The sequence below is a fragment of the Emiliania huxleyi genome (assembly GCF_000372725.1).
Source record: "Emiliania huxleyi CCMP1516 unplaced genomic scaffold EMIHUscaffold_4, whole genome shotgun sequence".
NCBI classification, from domain to species: Eukaryota; Haptophyta; order Isochrysidales; family Noelaerhabdaceae; genus Emiliania; species Emiliania huxleyi.
In genome coordinates, this window is record NW_005198966.1 from 661387 (window position 1) to 681419 (window position 20033).

General features: G+C 68.1%; 8 protein-coding genes across 8 annotated transcripts; 4 read left to right on the forward strand and 4 right to left on the reverse strand.

The window, feature by feature from the left end:
• Positions 1-28: 28 nt before the first annotated feature.
• On the forward strand, positions 29-529 carry EMIHUDRAFT_196113 (hypothetical protein; the record flags this gene model as incomplete). Its single annotated transcript, XM_005770440.1, has 2 exons — positions 29-33; positions 115-529. The coding sequence occupies 2 exons, from the start codon at positions 29-31 to the stop codon at positions 527-529; spliced, it is 420 nt and encodes a 139-aa protein (XP_005770497.1).
• A 238-nt stretch (positions 530-767) lies between these two features.
• EMIHUDRAFT_432264 (hypothetical protein) lies at positions 768-1482 on the reverse strand. Its single transcript, XM_005770441.1, has one exon. It carries the CDS (start codon positions 1463-1465, stop codon positions 938-940), a length of 528 nt encoding a protein of 175 aa, XP_005770498.1. The 5' UTR covers positions 1466-1482; the 3' UTR covers positions 768-937.
• Positions 1483-1790: 308 nt separating this feature from the next.
• EMIHUDRAFT_196115 (putative arginine kinase) lies at positions 1791-3131 on the reverse strand (the record flags this gene model as incomplete). The annotated part of the gene is made up of 2 exons (XM_005770442.1): positions 1791-3001; positions 3095-3131. The coding sequence occupies 2 exons, from the start codon at positions 3129-3131 to the stop codon at positions 1791-1793; spliced, it is 1248 nt and encodes a 415-aa protein (XP_005770499.1).
• A 565-nt stretch (positions 3132-3696) lies between these two features.
• EMIHUDRAFT_196116 (hypothetical protein) lies at positions 3697-4516 on the reverse strand (the record flags this gene model as incomplete). Its single annotated transcript, XM_005770443.1, has 3 exons — positions 3697-4027; positions 4110-4156; positions 4436-4516. The coding sequence occupies 3 exons, from the start codon at positions 4514-4516 to the stop codon at positions 3697-3699; spliced, it is 459 nt and encodes a 152-aa protein (XP_005770500.1).
• A 2258-nt stretch (positions 4517-6774) lies between these two features.
• On the reverse strand, positions 6775-9561 carry EMIHUDRAFT_196118 (hypothetical protein; the record flags this gene model as incomplete). The annotated part of the gene is made up of 5 exons (XM_005770444.1): positions 6775-7224; positions 7369-7756; positions 7838-8337; positions 8650-8755; positions 9143-9561. The coding sequence occupies 5 exons, from the start codon at positions 9559-9561 to the stop codon at positions 6775-6777; spliced, it is 1863 nt and encodes a 620-aa protein (XP_005770501.1).
• A 3315-nt stretch (positions 9562-12876) lies between these two features.
• Positions 12877-14492, forward strand: EMIHUDRAFT_45174 (hypothetical protein; the record flags this gene model as incomplete). The annotated part of the gene is made up of 3 exons (XM_005770445.1): positions 12877-13260; positions 14245-14289; positions 14346-14492. Coding segments are annotated over 3 exons (576 nt in total), but the record flags the coding sequence as incomplete, so codon positions are not given.
• Positions 14493-15550: 1058 nt separating this feature from the next.
• EMIHUDRAFT_447930 (hypothetical protein) lies at positions 15551-19280 on the forward strand (the record flags this gene model as incomplete). The annotated part of the gene is made up of 10 exons (XM_005770446.1): positions 15551-15619; positions 16069-16182; positions 16533-16975; positions 17238-17395; positions 17628-17695; positions 18065-18205; positions 18354-18718; positions 18788-18878; positions 18987-19061; positions 19235-19280. Coding segments are annotated over 10 exons (1569 nt in total), but the record flags the coding sequence as incomplete, so codon positions are not given.
• A 208-nt stretch (positions 19281-19488) lies between these two features.
• Positions 19489-19934, forward strand: EMIHUDRAFT_349838 (hypothetical protein). The gene has a single exon (XM_005770447.1). It carries the CDS (start codon positions 19571-19573, stop codon positions 19766-19768), a length of 198 nt encoding a protein of 65 aa, XP_005770504.1. The 5' UTR covers positions 19489-19570; the 3' UTR covers positions 19769-19934.
• The last annotated feature ends 99 nt before the right edge of the window (positions 19935-20033 follow it).

Sequence of the window (20033 nt, forward strand, 5' to 3'; positions counted from 1 at the left end):
TCGGCGAGAGCAACAAACAATCAACGAGATGTTGTTCCCACCCGTCCCCTCGATCCTCAAGCCGATAACCGTCAAGCCGCGCGCGCCGCTTCCCTCTCGGCTCGTCCCCAGCAGTCAGGCCGCAGCCTTTGCCATCGCACTTCCGCTCTCCGTGCTCGCCGGCGCTTCGATCGCCGTGCCGACTGCTCTCGCCATCGCTGCCTCGGCGGGAGACTTGGGGCTCAGCAGCCTCACGGCGGCCACATCGCCGCCCGACGCAGCCGTGCTCTACCTCGCGTTCCTCGTTGTCGGCCTGGCCTTTGCTGAGCGCCGAGTCTTCGCAGGCCGCAGCTGGCAACGGGCCGTCGAGCGCCCAGCCATCCAGGGCCCAGCCCTCGCCGACGGCGCTGGCTGCTTCCTCCTCGCCGAGACGGGAGAAGGCGCGTGGTACAGCTGCTCAACTCCCTCCGACACCCCTGGTGTCGTCTGCGAGCAGGACACCGGCTTTGCGGTCGATGAGTGGGTCTGCAAGGTCCCCACACTGCGCTGAGGGGTTCGTGCCTGCGCGTGCGCGTGCGACTCAGGCGATAGCGCGTGAGCACCGCGACCGGCGAGTGTGGGTACTTGCATGTCAGAGGACGGGCACGCGGCACGTCATTGCGTCGCTCAATTGTGTGCGCGGTCTGGGTCTCGACACTCGAGAGATCTCTACACTCTAGAGACAGGTATATGTGTGTGTGTGTGCGGCCTCTCGTATGTACTCGTGACGTGTCCTTTTGTGTGTGTGCTAATATGTGTATAGCGTGAATATTCGAACTTTTCTGCGTCCAGCCGATCGACACACGCGCGATCGCCCCACACGCCACACCCGTTATGCGTTAAAGATAAAAAGTGTTCGCGCACAAGCTGCAGCGTGCAGCTGCAGGGGAGCAGCGCGGACTGTCGACTGTCGGCTGCGTTAGGCCTTGGCCTCCGCTTCCCTCTCGTCGGGCTCTTCGCCGCGCGCGCCCGCTTCCCTCTCGGCGCGGTGGCGCGGCGAGTCCACCACGAGTGTGACCGGGCCGTCATTGACGAGGGACACCGCCATCTTCGCGCCAAAGACTCCGTCTTTGATGCGCGCCTCGCCTCCGTACTCGCGCGCGACGAGCGCCTTGAACTCGTGGTACGTCCGCGTGGCCTCCGCCGTCTTCATCGAGGCCTTGAAGTCTGGCACGTGCTTCTTGTTTGTCACCTCACCAAAGAGAGTGAACTGCGAGACCAGCAGGATCTCGTACTCCATCTGACGCACAGACTGGCGCCAGCTCTTGCCGCTCTCGTTCTCCCACAGCTTGGCGCCACACAGCTTGCGCGCACAGTACAGCAAGTCCTCGGCGCCGTCCTCCTCGTGCAGGCCGACGAGCGCCAGCAGACCTCGGCCGATGGTCGAAACCTCGGCGCCGTCGACAGAGACAGAGGCGCTCACGACACGCTGCAGCACGAGACGCATGGCGCTGCCGCCGCGGAGGGCGGCCGCGGCGACGACGATCCAGAGGAACGCACTGCGGCGGCGAATTTCGAACTCCCAGCGTTTTGAGGGGCGTACGCCGGCCCGCAAAAAAAAAATCCCGCGCCGCGTGTCGTGTTTTCCAACCAACACAGACACAATCGAATGACACATGGCAACATCAGGTCCCTCCTCCCGCGAGCGCGACGACTCCCTCCCCCCTTCTTCTTGCACTCACGCGACAAACCGCAGTTAGACAGACAGAGACAACGTGCCGCGAAGCGGATCAATATAAGGCCGCTCAATCAGACTCAACAGTGGCCGCGGTCTACTCTTGAGCCTCCGCCTCCTTCTCCAGCAGCAGCTTGATGCCGTTGTACAGCTTGGTCACGATCTCCGCCTCGGTGATGAAGAGACGGCTGCTCGGCGACAGGTCGATCGTGCCGTCCTTGCCGATCGGCGTGTGCTCGCCTCCCATGCCGCGCACCGACAGGCCGAGTGGCTTGGCCGCCGCCTTGGCCTTGGCGTCGGTGCCGTCCGAGGTCAGGTTGGGCACCGCCACGTGCACCGAGGCGCGCATCCCCGTGCCCAGGTTGGACGGGCACGACGTCACGTAGCCGTACTTGGTCGACGTGGCGAAGGCGATGCCGTCGATCGCCTCGACGGCCTGGAGCGCGGTGTGCAGCCGGTCGAAGACGGCGTTGAGCACGAAGCCCTTGGCCATGCACATGATGCGCAGCTGGTCCTCCTCGCCGAACCAGATGATGAACCCGCCGTCGGCCGACTGGTAGCAGCCCCGCCCGCACGGCCAGTCCGACGCGATGCCGGCGGAGGCGAGGTATGGGTCGGCGGCCATGTCCTTGAACATGACGTGCGCATCGACCAGCTCCTGGTACTTGTCCGCCGAGATGAGGTTCGGGTTCTCCGCCTCGCCCGTCACCTCGCTCCACACGTCGTTGGGCGTCATGCTGAAGACGTTGCCGCCATAGTCGGGGTTGGCCTTGAGCACGTCGAAGGCCTTGAGCATCGTCTTCTCGAAGTTGACGCGGTCGGCCTTGGTCATCAGGCCCGGCAGTGGGAAGGCGGTCAGGTTGCGCCCGACGCGCACGCGCATCGAGAGCTCCTTGCCCAGCCCGAGCTTTTGCAGGTCGAGCTGGCCGTCCTCCGGGAGGCCCTCGACGCCGTCGAGCGACCAGTTGGTGGTGTGCACCTTGCCGCCGCCGTGGTGGTAGCCCTCGCAGACGCGGTCAAAGAAGGGCGCGAGCTCATCGTAGTTGGCTGGGTCGACGGCGTAGCAGCCGAGGCCCGAGTCGTGGTTGTCGAGGCCCGACTTTGCGCACAGCGCGAGCTCGTCGAGCTTGGCCGCGGGCAGCGTGGCCATCCACGTCTGCACCTCGGCCTCGAGCAGCGTCTTTGCGCACAGGTTGTCGGGGTTGGCCTCGGCCGCCACCTTGGCCTGGGCGGTGAGCTCCTCAATCTTGGAGCTCGTGCCGGCATTGGCCGCCGCCGCGGAAGCCTCGGGCACCACCTCCGACGCGGCTGGAGTGCTCGTGACGTCGGGTGCAACAGCGGGCGACTCGGCCACCTCCTTGGTCTCTTTTGGCGCCGCCGGCGCCGGCGCCTTGGCCGGACTGGCTTGCTTCTTCGCCTTGCTCGCCCCACCGCCCATGGCTGTAGATGTTCGTTTCGCGAGGGGAGGGCCGGCCGAGCTTGAAACGACGGGGACGTGTCCACAGCTGGCTTTGAGCTCGCGCTATTCCTTTTCCAGCTGTGGTGGGCGTTGGCGCACTAAACGCCGGAGCCTCGACGGTGCGCCAGCCCCCGGGTCTTTCTGGTGTACCTGTGTGTCAGTCTCAGGTGAGCGAGTCCGTGCCGTGTAGTAATGACGTGATCCACTTGATCCAAGGGTGCCATTGTGCTCTACTACAAAAGTTGTGGAAGATGCCTAAGTCTCAGACACTGAATCCTGAGCGGAGCTGAGAGAGGTCTGAGACGTGAGAGAGAAGAGGGGGGGGGGGCGCGGGCGGGGGCGGGGGCCGACCTCCGGGTCCCGGCGCCCGGGAGAGACTGCTCGGTGCTGTGCCTGTGGACAGGCTCGAGGCTGTGGAGTGCTGTCACTGCTATGTTTTGGCTTTTGCGGCACACTCGGCTTCTATACTCTCTAGTACACCACTAATAACTATACCACCATCGTACGGCTCTGCACACTCTGTGGACTCTGTGGTTTCCCGCCGTCACTCGGCCACCGCCTCGGCGAGCACGGGCCCCGTCTCTGGCTCGTCGCCGCCGTCGCCGCCGAGCGCGAGCGTAGGCCGCTGGTGCAGCGGCCACTCGCTGAAGCCCGCCATCGAGGGGCGCAAGTAGCCCTTCGCGTCGAAAAAGTACTCTGAGCGGCAGTCCTTGCACAGGTAGAGCGGGAAGGTGTCTGCGGTCGCGCAGCCGGCGACCTCGTGCGTCGCGGCGAGGTTGCAGACGGAGCAGCGCTCCGTCGCGTCCTTTGAGCGGTAGCAGAGCAGCGGGTACCGCTCGGGCCGCAGCTCGTCCCGCTCGGAGGCGAGGCCGCACCTAGAGGACAAGTCCGAGAAGCTTCCGGGGGCGGGGAGTGCCCGCCGCCCTTTGCTCACGCTCGGAGGCGAGGCCGCGCCACTCGAAGACGATGGCGTGCTCGCAGTCGCCGTCGTGCGTGAAGAGGTACTGCCTGTCGCACGCGTCACGGGACACGTCATGGACGCGTCACCCACATGCCGCCCCTGCAGGCAGCAGAGGGGCTGCCCTCCCAGCCGCAGCTCCAGCTCGCCCGCCCGCGTCGCCCCCATCCCCTCCGGCGCCTCGCGGCCCGCCGCCGGACTGCTGAAGCTCGCGCTGCCGCAGCTCGGGCCGCCGCCGCCGCCCCCCGGCCCGGCCCGCGCAGCCGCCCACGTGCGGACCTGTTCACAGCCGACCCCTGTGAAGAGGCGCCGTTCACAGCTGCACCCGTGCAGCCGCCCTCGTGCGGGCCGGCTCGGACAGGTCCTCGGCCCCGTCGATGTAGAAGCGGCCCTCGATGTAAAACATTGACGAGCCTGCGCGCGCGGGCGAGTGGCGCGTGTGTGCATGCGTGGGCGGGGCAGGGTGGCGTGTGGGGTGGGGGTGGGGTGGGGGTGCGGGTGGGGTGGGGTGGGGTGGGTGGTGGTGGACAGGCTCACACAACTCGCGCCCAGCCCCGCCCCCCCTGCCCGCCCAACCACGGATCGCCCCCGCGCCCCCTCCAGTCGCCAACCCCCCTCTCCCCCCCCTCCCCCCCCCGCACCGCTCGGGAGGGGTAGTCCGAGACCGCGCCGCGCCGCCTCCGCAAACTGCGCGCGCAGCCGCTCCGAGGCGCCGCAGCCGCCGCCAACGGCGCGCCCCAACTCGAGCAGCGTCGTCCCTGCACGGCGTGGCGCACGGCGTGACGAGGCCAGACTCGGGGCGGGGGTACGGCGCCGTGCCGTGTGTTCAGAGCATCGCGTGCACACAAGGGCCACGGGCACCGCGAATGCAGCTGACTACCGCTGAGCACGGCCGAATGTACGCGCCCTCTCGGGTGCCAGTCAGCAGGATCTGTGCTCCGCGTCTAGGGCGCCATGCCCCCGTGCAGCAGGTAGGCGCGCTCGCGCAGTCGGCCGTCGTACACGGCGATACGGAGCAGCAGCGTCTCGCCGGGCTGGAGGAGCGGCTCCTATCGACGACGCGACGTGGACGTGTCACGGACGCGTGCCGTGGACGGTGCTGCCTCGCTGGCGCCTCGAGCGGCTCACCCTCTCTCCCGCGCCGGCGCTCTCCTCGAGCGCCCTCCTACAGACAGACACACACACGCTCAAACGCACGCCCTCCTACAGACAGACACACAGACACACGCTCCACACACTCGCTCCTACAGACAATAGACAGACACAGGCGCGGCTCGGCCGGGCGGGACCGACCCCGCGGCCGCTGTCTCTCGCGTGACGGGGCGAGAGCGGGGCGAGAGCGGGGCGAGAGCGGGGCGAGGGATAGAGAAGGTGGGAGCGGCGCACCGCTGCTGCGCTGTGAGCGAGACCAGCTGCGGGTGGTACGAGCGGTAGAGCAGCTCCTTGCGCGCCTGCAGGGAGGCACCCGAGAAGGCATCAGCAGCCGCGGCGCGGTCGCGAGCTCGCGAGGCAGCGCGAGCCTCGCGCCGCCCCTGCTCGCTCGGCCGTGCGGAGCGGAGCGGGTCGTCCTCGCCCCACTGCGTGTGCCCCCGCTTGAGGTCCGCGGCGGTCTTCACGCCGAGCGCCTAGAGCAAAGCTGCGAGAAGGCTGCGAGAAGAGTCCAGGTAGTGGGCGGCGGTCGGGTCGCGCCGAGAGCCTTCGACGGCCGCACAGGCTCCTCCCGCGGGGGGCGAGGCATCATCGATCCCGCACCGCCGCCCGCTGGGCGGACGCCGTCATCCGTGGGCGGCAGCTCGAGCGGCGCGGCTGCCGCGAGCAGCTCCGCGTCGCCAGGCAGCAGCGCAGGCCGCGCCGCGACGGCGGCAGCGGAGCGCTGGAAGGCGGAGAGCGAGAAGACCGGCGTGTTCACGGCCTTGATGCTGGCAGTGAGGGGGCGGAAGAAGACCTGCGACGGAGGGCCCGCGACCGCGCCGAGGCGGGCACTCGGCGCGTCCAAGCGCGAGAATTCCTCTGTGCTTGTCGTGAATGCTCCAGCGCTGCCCTGCACATCCGCCAGCAGCGCTCTTTGCCGCTCAACTTCTGTCGCCCGCTGCTTCTGCCGCTTTGAGCCGCCGCTGGCCGCTTCGATTGGCAGTGGCGGCGGCACATCGACTAAGTCAGGCGACAAGAGCGCGGGAGCCTCCTCGCCATCATGGACGACGCTGAGCAACACCGTGCCTGCGTCGCTTGAGCAGGCCGCCATGGTATGGTGCAACGGCGCGCGGCAGGAAAGAATTTTTGCTGGCAAGAAAACAACTGCACTGCACGACGGGACTGGCGCGCACTGGCACTTACACATCGCGGACACTTCTTGCCTGAGACGACGTTGTCCTAATGGTCGCGGAAGGAGCGGCAGGTCCTTACTGTCCGGCTCAGCATTGCTGTCATCCTTGGTCCTTGCTTGGTTTTGCTAGGCCATTTAGCATTTTGGCAGCAATGGCAGGGTGTCTGAACATTGCAATACGTTATTAGGGTTAGCGGTACTCTGTACCTCTTAGTGTTAGGGTTAGGGTTGGAATTCATATACGACTACAAGCAAGCGCGATCCTCTCCTCGCCTGCCCGTCTCCCTCTAGCCCCTCTCTCACGGCCAGCCTAGGTGCCAGCTATCCTCGCGTACGCTAGCCTACCGTCGAAGAGCAGAGCCGCAACCCGGGCAAAGGCCGCAGTCCTTCCACATGCACTTTTCCGGCCAGGCTGCAGTGTGCCCGCTGCAGAAGGGCTTGCACGAGCTCGATTCTGCAGCTGGCTGCCCAGAGCCACAGTCCTCGCAAAATTTGCAGTCGTTCCACCAGCATTTTTGCATCCAGAAAGCGGAGTGCCGGCTGCAGAAGGGCTTGCACAAGCTCTCTTCCGAGGGCGCTGCCGGCGCTGCCGGCGCTGGCGGCGTGCACGATTTGACCGTGATGGTGGTGTGGGCGAGGGAAGGGTCCGTGTCCAGCCACAGCTCGTCGCAGATGGGCGACAGGCGGCACCAGCGGCTCGTCCAGAAGGAGTAGGCGAGACATGCCTCCTCTGCCTCGCACAAGCGTTGACAGGTAGCCTCGCCGTCCACAAAGCCGTCGGACAGGCGGGCCTTGCCGCAGTAGCGCCGCACGCCGATCGACGTGGTGAAGACGCACGCCTTAGGCGGTGGCAGCGGTGCCGGCGGGAGCGAGGGCGGGGGCGAAGGGGGAGGCATCATCGGCGGCCAGTCGGTCGCCGAGATGCACGATTTGACCGTGATGGTGGTGTGGGCGAGGGAAGGGTCCTTGTCCAGCCACAGGTCGTCGCACGCGGGCGTCAGGCGGCACCAGTTGCTCGTCCAGAAGGAATAGTAGAGGCAAGCCTCGTCTTCCTCGCACTCGCGCCGACACGCAGCCTCGTCGTCCACGAAGCCGTGAGACAGGTGGGGCTTGCTGCAGTAGCGCCGCACGCCAAACGACACTGGAACGACGCACACCTTAGGCGATGGCAGCGGTGCCGGCGGGAGCGGAGCCAAGGCCAGTGGAGGATCCCATGGTGCGATGGAAGGCATCATCGGCGGTAGGCCAGGCGATGGGATACGAGGTGGGAGAAAGCAGTGCGAGCAGCCGGCACAGTCATCCCACCCGCACTTGGAGCTCCAGCTCCGTGGGTTGTGGCCGCAAAAGCGTAGGCAAGTCGGCGGTGGCGGCTGTGGTGGTGGCGGCGGGGGTGGCGGTATTGACGGCAGCAATAGCGTCGGCAGCAAAGGCGGGGCGCGTGGTTGCGGAGGCGGCCTCGCCTTCAGCTCGCAGATCACCTTGTGGAAAGGCTGGCAGATGCCAAAGTCGACGATGCCAGGCTTTGGCAGCGGCTTGTAGCCAAAGCCCGCATACGGCTGGCCTGTCCCGTTGCAGAAGCGATTCTGCCGCGTATGAAAGTCCCCCGGCCAGCCATCTGCTTGCAGCGCGGTCAGAATTGGCGTCACGTCACGAGCCAGGTTTGTCAGGTCGAAGTACGTCCGTCCATCGCGATGAGGGTCATAGGCAAGCGGCACGCCCTTAAAGAGCGAGAGGTCGACGCCAGCAGCAGTGGCCTGGTTTACCAGCCACTCGACGTGCTCGGCGCTCGTGATGGACACGGCGTCCCACCCGGCGCCGAGCATCTGACAGCTGCTGCGGATTGACAGCAAATGTGTATCAGCGGAGGGGTCAATGAGATGCACGTCGGGAAACAAAGGAGGCTCCTGTGGCGGTGGTAGGAATGGCGGTGGGAGCGGCGGAAGAGGCGGTCGGGGCGGGGGCGTTGGCCGCGTCGGTGGCGGTGGTTGTGATGGCGTCGGTGGTAGGAATGGTGAAGGCGGCGGCGGCGGCGACGGTGGCGGCGGCGGCGGCGGCGATGGTGGCGGCGCCCGCGGCGGTAATGGCGGCGGAGGTAGGACTGGCGGTGTCGGTGGCGGCGCCGAGGGCAATGCCGTCCGCGCGGTTCGTGGCGGAGGCGCTGATGGCGGTGGCGGCGTCGGAGGTGGCAGCTGCGGTGGCATCGCAAATGGGCATACCGTGCCCTGGCAGATGCTCGATGTACAAAACTCCCTCTCAGAGCATCTGCTGTCAAAAGTGGACATCAGCGCGGTCGCGCTGGAGCACCACCTCGCCTTGAACTCACTTGGGCAGCCGCACTCCACGTAGTAGCAATCGAACTCGAGTGGCGACAACGGCGATGGTGGCGGTGGCAGCGGCGGCGTCGGTGGGATGAAGCACTCCGAGCAGCCGGCACAGTCATCCCACCCGCACTTGGAGCTCCAGCTCCGTGGGTTGTGGCCGCAAAAGCGTAGGCAAGTCGGCGGTGGCGGCTGCGGCGATGGAGGCAGAGGTGGCGCATTTGGTGAAGGCGGTGGCAGCGGCGGCGTCGGTGGGATGAAGCACTCCGAGCAGCCGGCACAGTCATCCCACCCGCACTTGGAGCTCCAGCTCCGTGGGTTGTGGCCGCAAAAGCGTAGGCAAGTCGGCGGTGGCGGCTGTGGTGGTGGCGGCGGAGGTGGCGGTATTGACGGCAGCAATAGCGTCGGCAGCAAAGGCGGGGCGCGTGGTTGCGGAGGCGGCCTCGCCTTCAGCTCGCAGATCACCTTGTGGAAAGGCTGGCAGATGCCAAAGTCGACGATGCCAGGCTTTGGCAGCGGCTTGTAGCCAAAGCCCGCATACGGCTGGCCTGTCCCGTTGCAGAAGCGATTCTGCTGCGTATGAAAGTCCCCCGGCCAGCCATCTGCTTGCAGCGCGGTCAGAATTGGCGTCACGTCACGAGCCAGGTTTGTCAGGTCGAAGTACGTCCGTCCATCGCGATGAGGGTCATAGGCAAGCGGCACGCCCTTAAAGAGCGAGAGGTCGACGCCAGCAGCAGTGGCCTGGTTTACCAGCCACTCGACGTGCTCGGCGCTCGTGATGGACACGGCGTCCCACCCGGCGCCGAGCATCTGACAGCTGCTGCGGATTGAGGGCAACCTGACGTCCTCCGGAGGATCAACATAACGGACGACAGGCCACAACGTCGGGGGCGAGAGCGACAGGCATTCCGTGCAGAGCGAGCACCTTTGATTTTTCCATCGGCACTTACGCGCCCACTCAACAGTGTGGATTTGACAACTGCTCCGGCAGGATCCCGCAGGTCCCGGCAGCAGCGGAGGCGGCGGCGACATGGATGACGCACTCTGCAACCAGATGGAGAAAAAGAGCGCTGGGCTGAAAGTGAGCATGTCCAATGTTGGAACCTACGGTGCCAGCTTTGCACACCACCGAGGTCGGCAGCGGGCTAAGTGGCAGCCGCCGGCGTACGCGGCGGACGGTGGCGGAATTTGGCGAGGCATTCGGCCAAACTGTTCTCTCCGCCACATCGAAAGTGATAAACAAACTTCAGTTCGTGCTAGTGAACTGAGGAGAAGCGGGTCGAGCCTCGGCGCAGAGGCAGCGCCTAGCGGGCGGGAACCCTTACCCCCGCGCCCGCCGCTGCCTGAGGGAGGGTGTAGAGGATGTAGAGTGTAGAGCGCTGTAGAGCTGTAGAGATGTAGAGCGCTCTGGAGCGCTGTAGAGCAATGTAGAGCTGTAGAGCTCTACATCCACCGCGTGACGAACTGCGTGCGTTGTAGAGCGATGTAGAGGCGCTCTACAACGTGAAATCTCTATTGCAATACAACAAACTCTACATCATAACCGGCGAACGAGGCACGGTCGCTCTCCGACATGAGCGCGTTGCACTTGCCAGTGCTGCCCTGGCCTTCTGTCTGCCCGCCCAATGGGTGGCAGATGCCTCTGCTGCTGTGGCATGCCTCGCGGCTGCGACTGGCCGGCGCCTCGGCGCGTCAGCTTGGCTCGGCGTAGCGATCGTGGCCAGCGCAACTCGCCTGGACTCAACGCTCAGCCAGGAGCTCCCGCACGCGCTGGCGCGAGTCATGGCGCATGCAACGCGCAGTAATGCTCGCCTCGCCTCGCGCAAATGCGATCGTCCTCGCAGCCGACAGTCCACCGCCTGCTAAAGAAGCACAGCGACGAATGCGGCACCGGCGACGGGCTGGTCATGACGCAGTTATAGGGTGTTATGTGCCGTCAGAGTGACTCTCTGTGTGTCAGGAATAGTCAGGGCCGTCCATCAGAGCTCCAGTAAGCTCGGAGACACCCCATTAGCGCGGCTCGACCTCTTTGAGTCACTGCCTTCCCGGCGGTTTGCACTGGTCAAACTATTAGCCTCATAATGAAGAACTTGCTAATAGCGATTTCAAATACGAAATAGTGCTACTATTAGCTCAGAGGAGCTAATAGCTGAGCTTCATAACGTCTGGAGCTATGAGAACACCACTATGAGAAGGGCTAATAGCGACTATTAGGGCGCTATTAGGGCACTATGAGAGCCTAATAGTGGCCCTAATAGTGCCCTAATAGTGCGGTACCCGCGCGACGCGCACTACGCGCGGCGCGGCAAGAGCGATGGCGCCGACTCTCTAGGAGACGGGCTTCCATGAGGCAACCACGGCGAACGAGAAGGTCACCGTGGAGTCGTTGAACTTGACCGTGGTGACGTCAGGCTTGGTCGTGCTCTTCATCACCTTGACGCACCAGCCGCCGGCGGAGACGCCGGGCCACAGCGAGGGCGGCGCGAGCAGAAAGCTGGTCGTGTGGTCGCACGAGCGCGGGTGTTGCCTGCGCAACAGGGGCACGGGGACGAGCGTCAGCCCGGCAGCTCGCGGCGGCGCGCGCGCGCGGCGACGGTGCGCACGGCTTGGGAGAGCAGGGAGAGAGAGAGATAAGGCCGCTGCCGCCGCAGAACGCAGGATGTGGCTGCGTGCGGGGCGCGGCGGGCGCGGGCGCGCGCTCGGACCTTGCAATTTCAAACTGCGCACGCCCTGATCACGAACAGGATGCGGGCGGCGCAGAGATCTGCTGCCGCCCGGACCGCCGCCCGGGGATGACCCAGGACCTCGCCGGCGCTGCGCCGGCGAGGGGCCGAAGCCCGGCGGTTGATCGCGTTCTCCACACCCGCGCGCGCTGTGCGGTCGCCGTTCCGCTTCACATGCCTGCGGACAGCGCCGACGGGTGGTGAGGAGGGCGGAGAGCCGGCGGGCGCGGTGTGCCGCGGTCGCCGCGGTGTGCCGCGGTCGCCGCGCGCTGGTGGTGTGCGTGCGGTCGCCGCGCGCTGGTGGGCGACAGGTCACCGAGGCGAGCGGGGAGCGAGCGAGGAGCACACTGTGTGCTGTGCTGCTCAAATCGCCAAGTCAAACAAGGAAAAACAGCTGGGTCCTCGTCGACAACAAACCCTGCAGGGGTCGGCATCAGCGCGCCGGGCGCCGCAGGTCGTGCTGCGCTTCGAAAAGCCGCCGGCCTTCCTCTCGCATCGTCTCGTCCAGCTGCGCCTTGACCGATGGCAGCGCAAGGCTTCTCGCCGGATCCGCGATCACCGTGGATGGACGCCAAGAAGACCAGCGCTGCGCCGCACGCCGCCAAACCACCACGCTGGCGCCAGCTCGCAGAGGGTTTCTCGCTGCACGCCAGATGGTCAGCTGGCGCCGATGGCGGCATGGGCGCGACGAGCTCCGTGGCCGGCATGTCGCTACGAGGCCCAGCTATTAGGCCGGGGCGCGCCGTGAAGCATGCGGCATGAATCGCGAAATCGCTAAGTGCGCATTATGAGGGTCCATTATTAGGACATCGGCTATTAGCACACCTTATAATTGCACTATTAGCCCCTCTGAGCTAATAGTAGCACTATTTGAAATCGTTATTAGCAAGTTCTTCATTATGAGGCTAATAGTTTGACCAGTGTGGCTGTAGAGCCTCTACAACAAACTCTACAGCAAAATCGCGCTCTACATCGCTCTACAACGCACGCAGTTCGTCACGCAGCCGATGTAGAGCTCTACAGCTCTACAGCTCTACAGCGCTCTACACTCTACATCCTCTACACCCTCCCTCATTGGCAGACAGCTCCGCCACCTGCGGGGCACACAAGGGGGAGCCAAATTGGCTAAGAGGGGCGTGCCTCGGACCTAGAGCATGATCTACCTCGAGGCACCAGCGCGTTGCTCGACGTGGCGAGGTTCTTCGTCTGGCCCGGGTCGGCCTCGAGGTCAAACAGGTCGACACTCCCCTGCAACCGGCGAGCTGACTCATATCCGGGCGAGACCCACCTTATGAGGCTGTATCGACTCGTCCGGTAGCTGTCAGTCCCAGAGTTCGCCGCACCCGTCTCTCGGCTGGCGTCCAAACCGCAGGCGACCCGCCTTGGCCTTCATCTCTTGTTGATGGGCGTCCCCGGCCTCTTCTCCTGGGTGCGGCGCCAGTTCCCGGAGGCAATCATCCCGGAGGAGGTCTGGTCGAAGTCGTCGCCCGCGCCGGTCTCCTCTCTCTTCGTCGACCTCAACCACATCCTCCACGCCTGCACGCACCCAGAGTATCCCTACGAGGAGCCGAGCAGCCGCGAGGCGATGCTCGAGGCGATCCTGCTCTACATCGAGGCGCTCCTCGCCCTCGTTCAGCCCACCGACCTCCTCTTCATCGCTGTCGACGGCCCGCCGCCACGCGCAAAGATGAACCAGCAGCGGTCGCGACGCTTCCTCGCAGCGATGGAGGCGGCCGACCGGAAGCGGATGCAGGAGCAGGCGCGCACCGCACTTGCGAGCCTCCTCGTCCCGCCGGCCGAGCCCAAGGCGCGCACCGCCACCGCCGTGCGGGCGGAGCTGAGCCGGGGCGTGTGGGGCGCTGGCGGCGGCGGCAGCGTCATCGCTGCTGCCGCTGCTGCTGCCGCCGCCGCCGCTGGAGCTGCCGCTGCTGACAAGGCGGCGGCAGCGAGCGTGTGGTCGTGCCCCGCTTGCACGCTCGTCAACCCGGCCGCACGCGCGAGCTGCGACGCGTGCGGCGGCGCGCGGCCTGCGCCTGCAGGTCAGTGAGTCAGCTGCTCAGTTTGACACACGCCCTGCACACACATGCCCTAGCAGGGAGGACGGGGCACACGCCCTCGCGGAGCGCACACAGGGCATCCGCACACGAGGCGTGGCGTGCGCCTGCAGGCGAGGAGTGGATGTGTGCAGCTTGCACGCTGATCAACGCGGCGGCCAGCAAGGTGCGTGGACCTAGACGCTGGACACGGATCTTTGTATTCCAACGGGGGCACTCGAGGGGGCACGCATCCGCTGTATCGGCCGTATCTACTGGGTTCACGCGGTGCTCCGAGTACACTGCACGACACCGCATCCCCGCCCTCACGTTGGTGCACCCCCTCCCGCGAGGCGTGCGACGCCTGCGGTTCGCCCCGCGGACCCGCTGCGCCGCCGCCGCAACGTCTCGCGCCGCCGCCGCAAGCCGCCGGCGCGGGAAGTAGCCTCAAGCCGCCCGCAAGGTCGCCCGAGGTTGCGCGCAGCTCTGCGGTGGCGCAGGCGGGCGGGTAGCTGGAGAGGCGAGGCAGAGTCTCGCTCCGCCACGGCTGGGTCGCCGGCGTCCGCTGTCGCCTGGCCGTGTGTGTGTGTGTGTGGCGCGGGGGGGGGGGGGGGGGAAGGGGGGGGAAGGGGGAAGGGGGCCGTCACACTGGGAGCAACCCGCAAACCCAACCGGGAAGGGGCTCAACCCGCGCGGCCGTGGCGCAAGGGGGGGGGGGGCTCCCCGCGGCTCCCGAGGGGTTTGACTCGAACTTGCTCACCCCGGGCACCAGGCTGATGGATGTGCTGCTACAGGAACCTTCTTGGAACCTTCCTGGAACCTTCCTGTAGGCACCGAGCTGATGGCGTGGATGTGCGCCTCTATCGAGGCGGCGCTGCGGGAGCGGCTCGCGGGCGGCGGCCCCCTGTGGCGTGGGCTCGCGGTGCTCTTCTCCTCCGCGTCTGAGCCGGGGGAGGGAGAGCACAAGTTGATGCACTACGTCCGGCTGCAGACCGCCGCCGGCCTCTCGGCAGGCGAGGCCGCCATACCCCACAACCCCAACCCACAACCCCAGCCCTCGCCCTCGCCCTCGCCCTCGCCCTCGCCCTCGCCCTCGCCCTCGCCCTCGCCCTTTGACCCTAGCCTGCCGTAGCCCTGACCCCGCGGCCCTCCCGGCAGGCGAGTCCGCCTCGCCGGAGCGCATGGCCATCTTCGGGCAGGATGCTGACTTGCTGCTGCTCGGGCTGCTCACGCACCGCGCGGAGGCGAGATGACGCGAGATGACGCGAGATGACGCGAGATGACGCGAGATGACGCGAGATGACGCGAGATGACGCGAGATGACGCGAGATGACGCGAGATGACCGCTGCTCACGCACCGCGCGGAGGTCTGTGTGGTTTGTGAGGCGGCGCCCGCGGCACGTCCACGACACGACCACGACACGTCCGCGCCATGTCCACGGCAGGTCTTTGTCGTGCGCGAGGCGTCGCTGCCGCCTCTCGCGGACGAGCTCGAGCCGCCCGCGCTGCCGCCCGCCACAGTGTGGAGCAAGCCGCTGCATCTTGTTGACGTGTCGGCGCTGCGGCGCGGGCTCCAGGCGCGCTGCTTCGGCCCTCTCTCTCCCTCTCTCTCTCTCTCTCTCTCTCTCTCTCTCTCTCTCTCTCTCTCTCTCTCTCTCTCCCCGGCGGTGTCTCGGCGGTGTCTCGGCGGTGTCTCGGCGGTGTCTCGGCGGTCTCCCGGCTACATGCTACACGTTTGCTCTACTCCGGCTACCGCAGGCGCGCTACTTCGGCCCGCTCTTCCCTTCGCTGCGCCGCCGGCGCGGCGAGGGGCGGGCTGCTTGCGCGCAGGGCTCGCGGGCTGCTCCAGGCGAGCTTCCGTCTCTGGAAGGCGAGGAGGGCGAGGAGGGCGAGGGAGGCTCAGCCGCGGTGGACGCTTGCGGAAACAGCGCCAGCGGCGGGGGGGGCGGGGGGGGTGGCGGCGGAGGAGGCGGGGCGGGCGGGGGTGGCGGCGGAGGAGGCGCGGCGGGCGGGGCGGCGGTCGCGTGGGAGGTGGGGCGCATCATGGAGGACGTGGTCGCGCTGAGCTTTCTGGCGGGGAACGACTTCCTGCCCACGCTGCCCTGCGTGGAGGTGCACGCAGACGGGCTCGGCGAGCTGTGCACGCTGCTCGCCGCGCAGCTGCTCGACGCGCAGGAGCCATCTCGGCCGCATCTCGGCCGCATCTCGGCTGCATGTCGTCTGCATCTCGGCTGCATCTCGGCCATCTCGACGCGCAGGAGCAGCACCCGGCGTCGCCGCACGCCGCCTTCAAGCACGGCCACCTCACCAGCGGCGGCCGGCTCTGCGCCGAGCCGCTCCGCCGCTTCCTCGCCAAGCTGGCGGCCGAGGAGCCCTCGGCCCTCCGCCGACGCGCCACGCGACTCGTCCGCAGCGCGCGCCACGCTGCGGCGCGCGGGCGCGGAGACGGCGGCGGCTCGCGCGGCGGCGGGCCTCTCAAGCGCGGCAAGGTGGCTTGCGAGGCAGCCACCAACCATGAGCCATGACGGCCGTCTCTCGGAACAGCCATCCGTGCCTGGCAGGCGGGCAAGCGGCCGCCGTCCGAGTGGGAGCGGCTCACTGCGGCGGGCGACGGCGTCTCCCTCGGCGAGCTAGCGCAGGCGCGCCGGGCCGAGTCCCTGACATGCCCGGGACATGTCCGAGACATGTCCACAGGCGAGCTGCGGCAGGACGACGCGCCGGCGCAGCTGGCGGAGGCGCTCGGCGGCGGCGGCCGGGGCGCGGAGGACGACGAGGCGGCGCTGGCGGCGCGGCTGCGAGGCGGGTCGGCGGTGGAGCTGCGGCAAGAGCTGCGGCGGCGTGTGGCGGCCCTCACCTCCTCCGAGCAGGCGCTGCCGCCGCCGACGGACGCGCTGCGCTTGGGGGACGCCGGCTACCCGCAGAGGTGGTACAGGGCGAAGCTCGAGCCGACAGAGGCGGCGGAGGGGCGGCGCGGCGCGGCCCGTCCACGACACGTCCCCGACACGCCCACGCCATGCTGTCGCAGGCGGCTGAGGGGCGGCCACCCCCCGTGGACGGGTGGGAGGGCGACGCGGGCAAGCGGCTTCGCGGGCGGGTGGCGGCAGACTTTCTGGAGGGGGTCGCGTGGACGTTGCGGTACTACTACGAGGGGCCGGTCGGCCACCACGGCTGGGCGTGGTTCTACCGCTGGCCGTGCGCGCCGCTAGCCGTCGACCTCGCGAGGGCGATGCCGCGCCCGCTGCCGCGGCGCGTCGGCGCGGCGCTGCCGTGCGTGACGCCGCTCGAGCAGCTAGGGATGGTGCTGCCGCAGCCGTCGATGCACGCGCTGCCCTCCCCGCTGCGCCAGCTGCCCGAGATGCTCCCGCTCGCCTTCCCCGACGCGGACGCCTGCCGGCTCGGCGTCGACTACGACGGGAAGCGCTTCCGCTGGCAGGGCACGCTCGCTCTCCCCTTCGTCGAGGCAGAGCAGCTCCGCACCCCCCAGATGCGGAACCTCTCCCCAGCTCTGCCCAGCTCTGCCCAGCTCTCCCCAGCTCTGCCCAGCTCTCCCCATAGCTCGAGGCCCAGATGCGGATGGCAGATGGTCGTACTCCGACTGGCGGTCGAGAGGACACGCACCTACAGCTGCATTCAGAAGCATTCGCAGCCCGTGTGTTCGCGCGGATGCTCGGAGAGTACACCGCTCGACGCCGCAGTCCCCGCCCCGACTCTTTGCGTGTGCATGGCGCAGGCTACGCACCCTCTACGAGGCCTTTCGGCCGGCGCTGCAGCCGCACGAGACTGCTCGCGACGAGGTGACGCCCGCGACGCTGTACGTGCGCCCCGAGCTCGCCGCCGCCCTGTCGGCCGTGTCGCCCCCCCACCCTGGGCTCGACGTGCTCGCCGCCGGTAGAAGCGCCGCCCTGGCCGACCCGTCGCCCGCCGCCACGCCGCCCGCCGCCACGACACGGCGCGGCGGCGGCAGCGGCGCGGCCGTGTCGGTCTGGCTGGGCTTGCTTCTCCGGCCGGGCGACAAGACTCCGCGGGTGGTGGAGGCTGCGGCGTCTGCAGGCGGGCTGCTGCACGCGCGGGTGGACGTGTCCGGGACACGTCCATCACTTGTCCTGAGACGTGTCCGCAGGCGGGCTGCTGCACGCGCGGGTGGACGTGTCCGGCCTGGCCTCCCAGTTCCCCACCTCGTGGGGGGAGGTCGTTGGGCAACAGCCTCTCCCGCTGCAGCCTCTGCCTCCTCCGCCTCTGCCTCCTCCGCCTGTGCCTCCTCCTCCGCCGCCGTCAGGGAGCCCGGGGCGAGTGCTGTCGGAGGCCGCCACCGAGGCGGCGCTGCCCCTGCGGGCCATCGAGGCGGCGGGTGGAGGGGGGGGCGGGGAAGGTGGCGGGGAGGGAGGAGGGGAGGGGGGGGGGGAGGGAGAGGCGTCGCACGCACAAGCCGCCCTCGACACAGAGATGGCGGAAGCGGGCCCGGACATGGCTCTGGCAGACCCTCCGGCGGCGGCGGCGGCGGCGGCGGCGGCGGCGGCGGCGGCGGCGGAGGAGGAGGATCCACCCAAACCGCGGAAGGCGCCGCCGCGCTGTCGCTTCTTCCTGGCGGGCAAGTGCGCCAAGGGGAGCGCATGCCCCTTTTTGCACGAGAAGGGCGCGGCACGGCTCGAGGAGAGGCGGCAGCGGCCCGAGACCCGGGCTGTGTGCCGCGACTTGCCGGTGGGGGATGTAGCGGCAGCAGCAGAAGCAAGACTAGCAGGAGCAGCTAGCGCGGCAGCTAGTTAGTGATAGCAGCAGCTGTGCAGCAGGGCGCAAGGCGTGGGTGGCACGGAAGCCCGCGTGAGCCAGCCTCGGGACCGTCGCTCAGGCGGCGCTGGAGGCGCTCGCGCTCTGCGCAACCTCCGACGGGGCGGGCGAGGGGGGTCGAGAGGGGCGAGGGGCGGTGCTCATCATGCGCGGCCTGCCGGGCTCCGGCAAGAGCTCCGTCTCGCGCGCCGTCACGGAGCTGCTGGCGGCGGAGGGCGGGGCGGTGGCCTGCTCCGCCGACCACTTCTTCGAGCGGGGCGGCGTGCTGAGCGAGGCGGAGCTGGCGGGGCTGGGCGCGTGCGAGCGGTACCGCGCCGCCTTCCGCACGGACCTGCTGGGAGAGGCGCACGCGCAGTGCCGCGCAGCCTTCGACGCCGCGCTGGCCGGCGGCGTGCCGCTGGTGGTGGTAGACAACACTCACAGCCGGCGCGGCGCGGCACGGCCGGCCGGCACGGTGCTAGAGCGGCGCCGCTGCACGCGTGCAGATGTGAGCAGGCGCGGAGAGTACGACTACTACCGCGCCGCCGCCAAGGAGCGCGGCTACCGCCTCGCCGTCCTCGAGCTGCGCTGCGCGTCGACGGCGGAGGCTGAGACGTAGCCGAGAGAGCAGAGGCGCAGCCGGGATGTCGCGGCGGTCGACGGCGGCGGAGAGGGAGCATGGGCCCACATCCACCCACACGACACGTCCGCACAGGCGAGGTCCTTCCACGCGCGCTGCTCGCACGGCGTGCCGTGGGCCGTGTACGAGTCGATGCTGCGCCGCTGGGAGGCGTCGAGACCAGCCGAGAGATCAGCCGAGACCAGCCGAGATCGGGTGAGATGAGCCGAGATCAGCCGAGATCAGCCGAGCCCAGCCGAGCCCAGCTTGGCGCGGTGCTTATCTCTCCAGGACATCTCCAGGACATGCACATGCACATGTCACGTCCGTGCCGCGTCCCGTAGGCGGACGAGGGCGCGGTGCTCCTCGCAGCGTCGCCATCGGTGGCCGACGGGAGGGCGGCAGCGCCGCCGCGGCAGGAGGCGCCGCCGCCGCAGCCGCCGCCGCAGCCGCAGCTGCAGCCGCCGCTTGCGCCGCTCGGTTTGGAGGAGGAGCCCGCGCGTGAAGCCGCGCCTCCGACAGGGAGGGCGGGGCGAGGGCGGGGCGGGGGCCGAGGCGGCCGAGGTCGCGGGGGGAGGGGGGGCGTCTCCGCCCTCTCCGGCCCGCCGCCTCCCACGCCCGAGCCCGCCGCCGCGGCGGCGTTGCCCTCCGCGCCGGACGAGGTGCGCGATTTGCTCGAGATGCTGATGCCGTGGCCGCCCCGGTCGGACCAGAGTTTGGTCGACTATGCGGTCGAGGTGACCGCCGAGTGCGAGGAGAGGGTGGCGGAGGTGCTGAGCGAGTTCTCGCTCCCGATGTGGAGCTTCAGCCGAGAGGACGCCCTGCGCCTCCTCGCGCACCCGGAACTGTGTGCGCGCCTCGGGCTGTGTGTCGGGTAGCAAGATCCACCCTTTGGGACATTGGGAACGCTCGTGTTACGGCATCGCGCCGGTCTGTGCTGCGTGCTGCGCACAAGGTGGCCCCCTGCAGCCTACTGTGTACTGACCGCTCAGGCTCACGTCTCGTTGAATTCGACGGAGTCAACCAAGATTATTCGACGGAGTCAAGATATTCGCCCGTTTCGACGCGCGTGTTCGAAAAGGAGTCTTCACATCTCAAAAAAAGGAGCTCACTCTCCATCCACGACTCTACGTCTACCCGGCT